The 14,555-nt window shown below is 40.1% G+C and overlaps 1 protein-coding gene across 1 annotated transcript in view; it reads left to right on the top strand.

Moving 5' to 3' along the window:
* Nucleotides 1–14,555, top strand: part of AK8 (adenylate kinase 8) — a 93,972-nt gene that overhangs the window by 23,967 nt on the left and 55,450 nt on the right. Inside the window, exons 4-5 of the mRNA XM_063431316.1 lie at nt 5,448–5,561; nt 12,642–12,710. Coding sequence (XP_063287386.1) covers nt 5,448–5,561; nt 12,642–12,710 — 183 coding nt within the window. The remainder of the gene's footprint in view (nt 1–5,447; nt 5,562–12,641; nt 12,711–14,555) is intronic.

The raw sequence follows: 14,555 nt of genomic DNA, 5'->3' as shown, positions 1-14,555 counted from the left end.
GCCCATATTTTGTTTTTCTTTATACGTTAACAGCAAACAAAAGGGCAATTATAAAGATTTTGCTGGCTAAAGTGAAAGTGTAAATGCTGGTTTTCTCAGCATTAGGCTGGGGCGCTGACAGTTACGGAACGTCCAAGCAGTGAAAATCCTCTATCTCAGCACCTGGGGACTTTATTTCCAAAGCATTCAAACAGCAGGTGTGAGCAGCTCTGAGTGTCTGAACAGAGGACTTTGCAAGCAAAATGTTTGCAGATTTTTACTGTCTCACAAATGCTCCGTATTAGCATACATTGCTGTAATGGATATAAATGCTTGTGCAGTGCGCTCATTTTCTGTTTTGTTTGTTTTGATCATCAGGCTGATGTAATTTTTTTTAGTGTAACACACAATTTACTGTGACACTTTAGACTATATGTAATAATCCAAATTGTTATCTTTCTCCCCTGTCAGTAAGGCGTGAAGTCAGACAAGAGCCCACAGGCTAAGCTCCATGTGCTCCTTGTCCAGCTAAATGATCACAAGGGTAGCAATAAGGTTGATTCCCCACATCCATGATGCTTAAAACAAGGGCTGCCATCAGAAATGTTGGGGTCCCTTATGCAGCTCAATGCCCTCGTTGCACTCCTCTGAGTCTGCAAACCAGGCTCGCCCCTGAGTCCACCCACAAAGTCCACCTCTGAGTCATCTCACGGAGTGTATTTGTGTATGGGTTGTAATGTGTGTTTGTTGAGAATGTAATGTGTGTGTGTGTTTAGGGTTGCAGTATAGGGGATTCAGTGTGTGTGCATTGTGGGTACAATGTGTGTGTTTGTAAGGGATGAAGTTTGTGTGTAAGAGATGCAGTGTATGTGGTTAAGGGATGCATGCAATGTGTATCTGGCGGATGAAGTGTATGTGTGTGTGTAAGGGATGCATTCTATGTTTCTGTGTGTGTGCAAATTTGTTGATAATAAATGGGTTCTCTTCTGTGGGGAGAAAGAGGGAAGCAGATTTATATTTTCATATAATTTTTTTTGTTTTGCTGAAAAATTCACCCCCTACCTCCTTCTTACCTCTGGTCAGGGAGAATACTGTATTCTTTGGTAGTCCGGTAGTACTCTAAAGGCTCCCAGCTTCACCTCTGCCCCAGCTCTATGTGGTATCGGAGTGTTGCTGTAGTTACCTGCGTCAACGCTCTGAAACCAAGGGCTCGCAAAAGAGAGGATCTGTAATAGGTTGAAGCTAACACTCTGCTGGCCCCCACTCTCGGAACATGCCTGCAATGGCCTGAGGAGGGCGATCTTTTAATTTCCCTTGTCTGTGGCTGTGTATTTATATATATATATATATATATATATATATATATATATATATATATATATATAATCTCGCCTTCACCAACCTCTGTACCGCCTCTAATCTCTCCAATATTCCTTTTCCTCTGTCTGACCACCATCTACTGACTTTTGACATCAGCACACCCAAGACCAAACTGACATCACCCTCGGCACATCAATATCACAGAAAACCTGTCTTGACCTACAGCACTTCTCCACTAACCTCCAAACTCTCCTTTTACCTGTCTCAAACCTCACCTGCCCTAGCTCTGCAATCTCCTTCAACAGAACAACTACAATTCCACCCTCTCCTCTCAACTAGACATCATGGCTCCTCCTACACTTAAACGCAGCAAGTGCAACCTTGGCACACTAAGCTGAACCGTTACCTCCAAAAATGCTCCATAACTGTTGAACGCTGCTCTTGGCTCTTTCCTCTGCAAAAGTAAATTACTTCAATACTCTCATAACCACACTCTCCTGTGAACCCAAACGACTCTTTCACACTTTTGTGAATCTTTGTTTTTATTGAGGCTTAGATTTTCATAAGTTACAATGGTACAGACGTGACAACAAGAGTTAGAACAAGTGTGTGCACAGTATGACGACATGGCGAGTTTGATTAGGTCGCAATAATAATTACGCCAGAAGCAGGAATGCATATAGTAAGACCGTATAGTAATTTCAATTTGATCACAGTTGCAATTACGGTGCACAATTCTACACTAAAGCAGTTTTGAATACGTCACGTTTAGAATAAACTAGCCTCTTTTATATGAAAATAAAACAAAAACATACGTTATATAAGAGCAGAAAGAGTCAAGCTAGGCAGCATGTCTAAGTGAGTGACATAGGAACAACTTTCAGACTCAGAAATAGGCTAGACACGGTGTGTGTTATGAAAATATAAACATGCTTGCTGATAACATTAAAAAAATAAATTAAAACATGCTGGACATCAATATAATGTGTTAACCAAGGTAAAAGTACAGGAGTCCACCCTACTAAGGCATAAGGGGAAACACAGCTGTGGCAAAAAGCAGAAATTGCCAGTTCACTCAAGGTATTGCTTCATCCGATACCTAATCTCTATTTCACACTTCTATGTCCTGTTGCTCCTCCTCCTCCTTCCCACTTAACCGCCACAAACTTTACTCACTTCACCGACAAGATCTCTACAAACAGGGAAGAGATCTCCCATCTCTCTTCTTCCCCTTACAATACTTCCCCCAACCTCACTCCCTCTGCTGTTCTATGTTAATTTGCACCCACTACAGCAGAAGACATTTCTGATCTTCTCCAGTCCTCCCACCCCACCACCTGCTCCCTTGATCCTACTCCCTTGCATCTCATCCGTACTTTGCCTCCTTCTCTTGCTTTGTCTCTCACTAAAATTCTCAATCTCTCCCTCTCATCTGGCATATTTCCATTACTCTTCAAACATGTGACTGTAACCCCGATTCTAAAAAAACAAAAACAACCTTGACCCTAATTCCCTGTCCAACTACTGCCCTATCTCACTACTGCCTTTTGCGTCCAAGATGCTTGAAAGACTTGTGTATGTGAGATTGACAGACTTCCTCGAGTCCAATTCTCTGCTCGACCCACTTTAGTCTGGTTTCCCCGCCCAAAGTATCAAACGATCTACTCGCTGCTAAATTTCATAGTCAACTACTCTATCCTAATTCTCCCTGACCTTTCTGCTTTTTAATACTGTTGATCATCAACAACTTCTTCTCATCCTCAGTAATCTCGGTCTATGAGATATTGCTCTCTCCTTGTGCTCCTCCTACCTCACCCAGCGCTTTTTTAGTATTTTTTTCTCTGACTTTGCCTCTTCCTTCCAACCTCTCTCTGTTGGTGTCCCCCAAGGTTCAGTCCTTGGTCCCCTACTGTTCTCAATCTATGCTGCCTCCATTGGTAAACTAATCAGCTCCTTTGGCTTCCAAAATCACTTCTATGCAGATGACACGCAAATCTATCTGCCCTCCCCTGATCGCTCCCTGCCCCTCTTGACAAGTGTCTCTGACTGCCTCTCTGATATTTCTAACTGGATGGCTGCGCACTTCCTTAAACTCTACTTGTCCAAAACAGAACTTCTGGTCTTTCCTCCTTCAAGTGTTGCTACTCCTGTTTCTGTCTCCCACCACGTTAATAGTGGCATTCGGGCGTACTAGCTCTGGGGGCAGAAGAATCGAGCGACCGGATGTAAGGAAGTGCACAGCTCTCCCTACCAGTCATTCTGTGTAGCGTGGTCGAGTGGAGCAGAGCGGGCCGCAGTACAGGAGCTTCAGTTTCCTGTACCCGGTCGGACTGACCAGAAGTGCTCACTGAGAGAGCACTTCCTGTCAGTCCGACCGGGTACAGGAAACGAATGCTCCTGTGCCAAAGTCCGCTCCGCTCGGCCACGCTACAAGAGAGGTAATAACGCACACCAGGGAGTGGAGAGGACGACGAAGGGGGGCGGTACTAAAGGACAGGGAGGGGATAGAAACACTAAGGGGGGGGGGGTGAGAGGGCAGAGGAAAACTAAGGGACAGGGAGGGGAGCACTAAGGGACCGGGAGGGGAGGGGAGCACTAAGGGCGCGGGAGAAGGGGGGGAACACTATGAGACAGGGAGGGGAGAGGTACATGAAGGGACAGAGAGGGGAGATAAACTCTAAAGGGGGGGAGAGGGGAGAGGAAAACTAAGGAACAGGGAGGTGAGGTGAGTTGAGGGAAGAGGAACACATAGGAACAGGGTAGGGAGAAGAACACTAAATATTCTTGAAAACCTAAAAACATCTGACTGGCATGTTGTGCATTTACCATTTAATAAAAAAAAAAAAAGATTTGCAAAAATCAATAAATAATAAACATGCTCAGTTAACAGTGTAGAAATTGTTTCTTTTTTCAAAATGGTAAATGTACCGAATATCGGTAAGTTATCGGCTATCTGCCTCAAAGTTCACAGATTATCTGTATTGGTATCGGCTCTAAAAAAAAATCAATATCGGTATTACTATAATAATAATAAATATAATAATAATAATAATAATATATATGTGTGTGTTTGTGTGTGTGAATATGTACATATGTATATACATATATGATAATCTCTATACATACACATTCTGCATGTATGGCCTCCTGGTGGCCCTGGACTCTTATATGTGTAGGGCTGTACCCTCCAATTGCACTCCTGCTTAGAGATTGTATTAAATAAGTCAGTTATATTACTCATTTTGCCTATATGTTGTGTGTTTTATTTATTTTTGTTGTTGTGTAAATGTAATGACTATTTTATCTAATGAGCTTTGTTTCCAGAAGTCAGTCATACAAAGAATTGGAATGGTTACCAGTTTCCAGTTCTAAAGCTTCCTCTCTTTGCTAACATCTCACATGTCCATTTAATATTAGCTTACATCGGGATCATTTTCAATCAAGTTACATGGCAATGAAAGGCAGTTAACACAGTGCTTCCTGGAAAAGATGATGACCATAAAGTAATGTAATCCCCCCATTTTAACAACAGCTTAAAATGCAAATTAAATGCAGTAAAGAAAAAAATAAAATAAAAATAAGCCCACAATATGTAGACAGAGTTAGGACAATAATATTATTGTGCTAAAAAAAAAAAAAAAGGACAACATTCTAATTTGTCCATGTTTTTCTTTTTCTCATATGACTGTATATTTTCTATAATTTTTTATGTCTAGCATCAACTAGTACATAAATAAAAAAAAAAAACGGAAAAAAAAAAAAAGATCAACAAATTAGTCATTATTTTATTTCCACTAAAAGACTGCAAAAGGTGCAGGAAACTCAAACTGCATAAAGATATTACTACTTTGAAACTTTAGCTTTTTTTCAATAATTTTTTCATACATTGTGTTGCAGTGCCATTTTTACCCCCAAATCACCTTGTTGTGCCAACTGTAAAACTACGTGCAGGCTGCATCCCTCCTGTGTCCCTTCTGCGTACACAACAGAGGAATTTCACTGTGTTTAAACATACATTTGTTCATAGATCATTTATTTAAGGCGCTAGCTGGAAGGAGGTTGAAATTCACTTGGCATGGGGAAAAATGCCTTTGAAACCTATTTTCTCTTGCAAAAAAGTTGGACTTTTCTCTTTCTCTCCCCTGCAGGCAAAGCTGCTCTGTAAGCGCCTGAATGCCACTCACATCACTCTAGAGAATTTGTTGTCAAATGATGTGTCTGCGCTGGTGAAAGAAGCTCATTCCTACAAAGATAAAGGCCAGGTATGGCGTCTGAAACACATGCATTATTTCCAAAGACATTGGTATCTGTAACTGGGAAAAAAAGGGTCATTTTATATGTGCACTGATACAGGCTGCTTGAAATTTAATAGCATGCTGTAAAATATTACTACACTAGAACACACAGACTGAAAATATAATGAGTTTGTGCATAGCTTAGGAGTGGGTTATTGCCCATGTTGGGGTTACTAATTGCCAGGAGGGTAAAAGAATGGCTAGGAAACATTGCATATGATTATTACTGTCAAGATGCTTTCCATGTATAAAGCATAACAGGGTGATAAAAAAGAAAAGAACTTATATTTAATAAAAAGGATTTAAAAAAAAAAAAACAATGTCTGTGTTGTGCTCTTCAAGCCTTTTCAGTTTCATTCGTACGATGTACATCTAAAATGTCAGATCAGAAATATAAATGTGAATCTACCGATTAGCCAAAGTATATGGTTGATGGCTGTTCAAGCTTACATAGTTACATAGTTACATAGCTGAAAAGAGACTTGCGTCCATCAAGTTCAGCCTTCCTCACATATGTTTTTTGCTGTTGATCCAAAAGAAGGCAAAAAACCCAGTTTGAAGCACTTCCAATTTTGCAACAAGCTAGGAAAAAAATTCCTTCTTGACCCCAGAATGGCAGTCAGATTTATCCTTGGATCAAGCAGTTATTACCCTACATTGAAAGATTATATCCTTGAATATTCTGTTTTTGCAAGTATGCATCTAGTAGCTGTTTGAACATCTGTATGGACTCTGATAGAACCACTTCTTCAGGCAGAGAATTCCACATCCTGATTGTTCTTACAGTAAAAAACCTTTCCTTTGCCTTAGACGAAATCTTCTCTCTTCTAGTCTAAACGCATGACCTTGTGTCCTATGTAAAGTCCGGTTTGTGAATAGATTTCCACACAATGGTTTGTTTTGGCCTCGAATATATTTGTATAATGTTATCATATCCCCTCTCATGCGACGTTTTTCTAAACTAAATAGGTTTAAATTTGTTAACCTTTCTTCATAGCTGATCTGTTCCATTCCTTTTATTAATTTTGTAGCCCGCCTCTGCACTTTTTCTAGTGCCATAATATCTTTCTTTAGAACAGGTGCCCAAAATTGCACAGCATATTCAATGTGTGGTCTTACCAGTGATTTATACAGAGGCAAAATGATATTCTCGTCCCGAGAATGAATGCCCTTTTTCATGCATGACAATACCCTACTGGCCTTGGCCACTGCTGATCGACATTGCACATTGTTGCATAGTTTGTTGTCTATAACAATTCCCAAGTCCTTTTCGTGTGTTGTTATTCTTTACGCCGAAGTGCATAACTTTGCATTTTTCAACATTAAATTTCATCTGCCATTTGAGTGCCCAGTCCTCCAGTCTATCTAAATCCCTCTGCAGCAAAGTAATATCTTGCTCACATTGTATTATTTTACAAAGTTTTGTGTCATCTGCAAACACTGAAACATGACTTTCAATGCTGTCTTCAAGATCATTTATAAACATGTTAAATAGAAGGGGTCCCAGAACAGACCCCTGAGGGACACCACTTGCCACCTCTGTCCAGCTTGAAAATTTACCATTAACGACAACTCTTTGTACTCTGTTTTTAAGCCAATGTTCTACCCAAGAACAAGCATTTTCATCTAGACCGATTTCCTTGAGTTTAAACACTAATCTTCTGTGTGGAACTGTATCAAATGCCTTGGCAAAGTCCAAATAGATCACATCCACTGCAACACCCTGATCTATACTTCTACTTACTTCTTCATAGAATGCAATCAAGTTAGTTTGACACGACCTGTGCTTCATAAAACCGTGCTGATTTTTGCTGATAACCATGTTCTTCTCAAGGAATTCTTGAATATAATCCCTTAATAATCTTTTCTGTCTATTGTTGGTCCGGAAACCTCCATAGTGCTCAGCCAATATCATGCCACTGAAGAAGGTTGGATTTGTGGTCACACCACGCATACACTTTTGTGCTATTATTTATTTTCTTAGATTTTTGAGGTTTTGCCTTCATTTTTTGTTCTCAATCTTCGTTTAAAAATAGTTATTTTCAAGTACTCCCTAGACTTACAGTCATGGGAAAAAGAAAGTACATCTTTGAGTTCTATGGTTTTATATATCAGGACATAATAACAATCCTCTTAGCAGGTCTTAAAATTAGGTAAATATGGGGGGCGGGGCTGGACCGCCATGCTAACCGGTCGCATGCCGGAGGGGCTCCGGAGACACCGGGCCTCTTAGGCTACAAAGAGCAAGACTATGCAAATAAAAGTGAACTCACGACATGCCCACGGCTGTGGGAGAGGTGGCGGACCCAGAGATCAGGAGTTTTGTACCCCCCGGGGAGCACACAAAGCTTCTGGGACCGCGGCCTACTCGGGGGGAGAGCGAGGTGGACGGCCGCTGCTGGGTCTCCCCTCCCGGCTACCACATGCCAAATGCCTGGGTCGCCAGCCGGTCCCATTATCCCCCCCCTCTGGGCCGGGGGGGGGGGGGGGGGGTCATCCCGGTCCCCACTGGAGAGAGCCCAAGCTGTGGGGTGTCTGGGGGACACAGCGAACTTAAGGCCTACCTCGCAAAATGGCGGCGGCTCGCGGCACTCTGCCATCTACTGCCGCACCACGGAGATCCCGAGGCCATGGTGGAACAAATCGAGGCAGGGCATCTGAAAGATCCACTGACCACCTCTGTCTGGAGGAGAGAGATCCTCCGCCCGAACTGGATGCCCAATGTTGAGCGGGAAGCGAGCAACGATCCCAAGCTGCGGCGCACCTCTGCAAGGGGACCTCCATACCACCCACACGCAGGACAAGTGTGATGCTCCACTGATGCTCCACTGGACATTATGCCTGACAAAGGTGGAAGACCCACCGCAATCGACAGAGCACCTGAGACACCCAGATGGACTGGAAGGTCCCTACTACCCCCATCTGAACTGCCGGGCTACCAAACAAGTGTCTCAGAGGACCAAGCACAGAGACAGTCAAAACCCACAGCACGCGGACTTTACCATAACCAGACCTAAGACCTAGTGCGCCCGATAATAAATTGCAGCCAAATATTCTCTCCCCTGCAATTACCCTCAACCTGCCTACCATAACAGCGGAATAGGGGTTAACTCAACCCCAGTGGTCATATATAAGCTTGTTTACTCAATTGCCTATCATATACAATAATCTACATGTCTATTGCTTCATAAATGTGACTACTAACTGACATTACATGTATGTTTTAGCTAGTTTCAGCAAGTACAACAACACATTGTCTTATAGTGATGTTCTCTCACACCATAAGCATCCTACACAACAAAGTGGTAGATAGTCAGCTATGTTAAGCATGTACTAAATATGTTCCTACCCTTACGTCTCCACTTACTTATAAAAAATTGTGCACGTAACCAAGAATACCCCACTGTTATCTATGTTGTACCCACGCATGAGGACTGCTGTTGGGGCACCTCTCGTGTATGTTATATTGAATCTCACTGCAAAAAAAAAAAAAATTAGGTAAATATAACCGCAGATGAACAACAACACATGACATATTACACAGTTTTATCATTTATTTAACAAAAATAAAACGAAAATGGAGAAGCCAGATTGAGATCTTGGAAATTTGGAGGCCAAGGCAACACCTTTAAATCTTTGTCGTGTTCCTTAAAATCTTTCCTGACCAATTTTTGCAGTGTGGCAGGGTGCATTATCCTGCTAGTATATTCCACTGCCATCAGGGAACACCATTGCCGTGAAGGGGTGTATCAAAGTAACGTCCACATGAATGCCAGGTCCCAAGGTTTCCCAGCAGAACATTGCCCAGAGCATAACACTGCCTCCACCAGCCTGCCTTCTTCTTCACATAGTGCATCCTGCTGCTATCTCTTCCCCAGGTAAACCAAGTACACTGCCATCCACTGATCAAAAAAAAAAGGTGATTCATCAGACCAGGCAACCTTCGTCCATGGTGGAATTCTGATGCTCATGACCAGCTTCGGCAGTGGTAGACCGGTTTGTGGCTAAACTGTAGCATACGTAGTAAACTGCAGTTCACTGTGTTTTCTGATATCTTTCCATCATGGCCAGCATTACACTTTTCATCAGTTTGAGCTACAGTACCTCTTCTTTGTGATTGGACCAGACGGGCTAGGCTTTGTTCCCCACGTGCATTAATGAGATCCTCTGACCCAGTCGACTAACCATCACTCAGATCTTTTATTCATTAACTAGCTTTATGACAATCTTAGCACTATAACATCTACATGCTGTTGTGGTGCTAGAAAGCTCTGAGCACTGTTCTCTGGTGCTAGGTTTAACCATTTTCAGAGAGTTTCACCAAAACCAAGGAACCTTGAATCTTGGATCACTAATGCGGAAATCCAACTTCCTTTTGTAGTAATATCAATTTAATCGATATGTGGACGGCATTGATAGAGTGCGCTTTTCAGCTGACACTCTCAGCCTTTGAATTATGTCCATAGTTGGACAAAATTGATATTGCTAATCTTGAAGGGAACTTCCACTTTAGCAATATCACAGAAGACCAGATGGACTAGCGGTGGCTAGGGTACCCTGATAAGCATCAAATTGTTTGACTTCAAAAACCGTTTCACTCTATACTGTGTGACTTTCCCAGAAAGCTATGCCACCATAGCAACTACAGCAAGCTATAGTGGTTTTAGATGATAATGATAATGACTATCATTAGTTAATTTTAATGGTTCACTGTAATGAGGCACCTGTGATTAGGAGTGCTATAATCAGAAGAAGGGGAAATATCCGCAATAACATTTTAAACAATATAAAATATCCACAGCAGTATAAAATATCCACATATTTTATGTGGATATTTTGTATTGTTTAAATAAAGGTATTTTGGCCACTTCCATTTGTGAGTATGCCATTTTACTTTTTTATTTGTTTTTATTTTCTACCTGGCATCCATTTATTGTTCCAGTGAGGACTACTCCTAAAGAATCCAAGGGGGGGATTTATACCACTTACGTCCTATACAGTGAGCAGTCTGTCTGCTCTGCTAAATGTAAGTAATCATGTATCATTTAATTCTCCTGGCATTTTTTTACACAGTGAGCATTATTGTTGTCTCTTTTACATTTATTTTATGGTCTACATATTGACGAAACATCTACCTAACATCATATCATCACGTATCCCTAAATGGGGATTGTACCACTGCACGCTATTCATACTAGAGCTGGTTATAATCTCTTAAAAACATGAGTAGGACTATATTAGACTTTTTATACTGGTATTATCTATCTCTGGGATATATTTCACTATTAGTTTTTCCTTTTGTTTTTACATACTGATGAATACCCTGCTCTGACACTGTTTTAGAAGAATCATTCCGGACATATTTGAGGCTATATCTTCTGGCAAGTTTTATTGGGACTTTTATTGGACTTCTTCTTATTATTTTTTTATATATTTTTTTATATATATTGGATTGTTCTTATATATTAATAACTATACTTTGTCTATTCTGTTTCGGGCCACCCTGTCTCCTCTTTTGTTTAGTTTTTACTTACTCGTGGGGCTTAGAGGGAGCCCTACCATTTTAGGTGTGCTGCCTCATTTACATATATTCTACATTTTGTGTTTGGTTTTCCGTCTAGTTCATAGGTCATAAGAGAGCTGCCTGCATGAATTGATACAAATATTCTATCAATCAGACCCAGCAGCACCCTTACAATATAGCATGTGAGTGATTACAGTCTGTTCTATATAACACATATATTTTTGCCACACTGCCTATTTCTGTGCCTTTCCTGAAATCCTGCAGTCTTTACGCCCATCAGAAGTAGAAGTGCTGCAATTAACAGAATATATTACAAATCTCTCGGTTAAGCTGCAGGAGTTGGTTGAGATCTTCAGAATGGATTAGCAGTTGTGGACTGTGTCAGCGATTAGTATGTGCCTGGTATCTGTTAATTCTCCAATGATCAGGCGCTGGGCTTTCAATTGCTCGTAATGAACATCCTTTTTTCGAGAAACGATTTTAATGATAACAGTGTTTATTAATTCTAGATTTTTTCTTTTTCTACCCTTCAGTATTAGGATAAAATTACATGCACTCATAGATACAAAGCAGATTTATCTACTGTGTAACGGTACAAGGTTTAAACTATATTCCTTCACAGGCCGTACTTCCATGAAGGTAATTAGGGATTTCCTTTTAAGCCTTGTGCCGAATCAAATGTTAAATCTGCAAAACATCATAAAAGATCTTCTGGATTTGACTGAACAAAGTAAAAATATTTTGACGAGAAACAACCGGGAGAAGATATAGATTTTAAATAGAACGGTAAAATTAACATAATTTTATATGAAAATAATACCCAAAGGAAAATAAAAAAAGGGAAAAAAAATATAAAACATTGCTTTGTTTTTCTTTCTTTCTTTGTATGAGATGTATATGCTACAAGAGAAAATAAACAAACAAAGAAAAAAAAAAATATATATATATATAAACAAAATAAAAATAAAAAGCTAATCATTGTGTAATACTCAATAAATACTTGAAAAAAACAACCTGCGTTGTAAAGTAAAGATGTCACTTTACATACAGGAAACTTCAGAGATCGAGGGATCTGGCTCTATTAGGTATGTTAAAGCCAGCCTTCTTTTTTCTTAAATTGGCTTGGTGGCACTGTGTAGACTGGGCCCCTGGTATACACACGTCTGTTTTTTGACATGACACATCAAAGTTGCACACAAGACAGTAATGCTGCCAGTGAGCTGCATGATACACCTTTGGAAAGCAGCATACTCAAAGCCACAAATTTGCTCTCCTGCAGCGAGAGGTTCTGACACACCACCCACCGGGACCCGATGACTGAAGACTGTATGCTTAATTTTCTCTCTTTCCTTTTTTCATTATATTGCCTGAAGGGTTATTTTTTGTACTTTTTTTTTTCTTGCAAGAAGAACAATATAAGCAGATGATCTTGTATTCATTGTGAGCCCTGTTTGCTATGTTCCTAAGACATGCACTTTATATATGTTTCTTATGTTTTGTCTGTGTTTTTTCTTATTTTTTAGGACATCCCAAATGAGCTGTGGGACAAACTTATTCAAGAACGACTGTCTAAAGTGGATTGCGTAAAACGAGTAAGCAGACATTTTTTAGTCCATAAGAGATATATTTGTAGACAGTAGTTTATCTTGTCCTTTTTATGGACTTGTTATTTTTTTTCCGCTAACAGTAATATCAAGAAAGCAAAGCAAAACAAATAAAATCGTTTTTGAAATTCAGATGGTGTTTGATAGAGTTATTTTAAAAGATTTGGGTGAATCAATCAGTGTCACATGTGGCACTGACAGGTGCTTATAGATACCAATTAACTGTTTGTCCTCTTAAAGGAACACAATACATGACAGGAAAACTTTTATTCTTGTCACTATAGGTGTGAAAACATAACTTAGGTCCCCGGACCTCCTTTTTCCAGTGATGAGCGGTTCTCCTCGCGATTGGCTCCGCCTCCTTGGCTTAGATCATCTAACTTGATGATCTCAAAAAAACAATGCTTTCCTCGGAAAGCATTTAGAGCCTATTGCGCATGGAAAACACCCCACCGCACCAATCAGCATCTACTCATAGCGATGCATTAAATCAATGCATCTATATGAGGAACGTTCAGTGCCTCCATACAAAACGTGGAGATATGATACATCATTGCTGCACACTGTGCAGCACTGACCCAGGAAGCACCTCTAGCGGCTGTCTGAGTAACTGCATCTAGAGATGTTCGTAGGCAGTAATGTAAACACTGCCTTTTCTCTGAAAAGGCAGTGTTTACATTAAAAAGCCTGCATTGACAGGCAGTAGACACCAGAACAACTACATTGAGCTGTAATTGTTCTGGTGACTTTAGTGTCCCTTTAAGTTACAGAGTCAAAGATAAACGGGACACATGATGACTTTTGCAATCATGCCATTGGGTACTAAACACTTTTTTTTTTTTTTTGGCTAATCTGTTGAAATTAATCACTTTTCTAAGATACCTGATGATAAGGCATCATGGGTTACAACAGGGAAATACCGTACTAATCTCATATGATTTTGATCATCAGACCTCCTAGTTGTATGTAGACAGTTTAATGAATTAACAGAAACGTTTTCAATACTTACAGTAATTTTCTTTTCCTGGGTAATATCCATGTCAGCATCACCTATGGCTAAGCTCCTCTCTCTCAGCTGATAGGACAGGAATATTCAAATTAAAATTAAGGACATTATAAAAGAAATCTCTTCCTCTTAAACAGCAGTGATATAGCCAAGTGACAGTTTGGTGCTGACATATTAGCCAGGAAAAGAAAACGACAATAAGTATTTTGAAAAATATTCTGTTTTCCTGGCTAATTCACGTCATCATCACCTATGGATTTCCAAAGTTTACACTGGTGGGAAACAAAAGAGAACAAAGAGGAGTCGCCCCGCAAAAATATAAATTAATAAGACATGACCAAATGTTTTGCTGAACTGATCCTTTCCTCTTAAGGTCATAACATTTTGTACATATATATGAATTTTCATCAGACTGAACAAATCCATATTGCTCTGCAGACTTCAAATCTCAATGATGTCTGTAATCCGTGCATTAACGGTGAATGTCTTTGCTCATACAGTGGGCAGCCTTAGCATTTAAAGAAATTCAGTGTACATATAATTTACAGGGTCATTCACTAAAGTGAGAATTTAAAGGGCATTTCAAATTTAAGGCCAAAACAATGCTTCCAGTTCAGCTACTTTATCCTCAAATTTGAAATTCACTTTAGGTTCTAACGTTGGTGAATAACCCAATTAACCTATCTGTATACGGAAATGTTACCTTTCATCAAAGTTATTGAAAGAGTAGGCTGCCTACGTTACTCTGTTAAAATTTAAAGAACGTGATGCATTTCAGGCACCAGCAACTACCTAATAACTGCATTTACTGAAATATAGTAGCTCAT

Source organism: Pelobates fuscus, chromosome 9, assembly GCF_036172605.1.
Source record: "Pelobates fuscus isolate aPelFus1 chromosome 9, aPelFus1.pri, whole genome shotgun sequence".
Lineage (NCBI taxonomy): Eukaryota > Metazoa > Chordata > Amphibia > Anura > Pelobatidae > Pelobates > Pelobates fuscus.
This window is presented reverse-complemented; position numbering and strand designations above follow the sequence as displayed.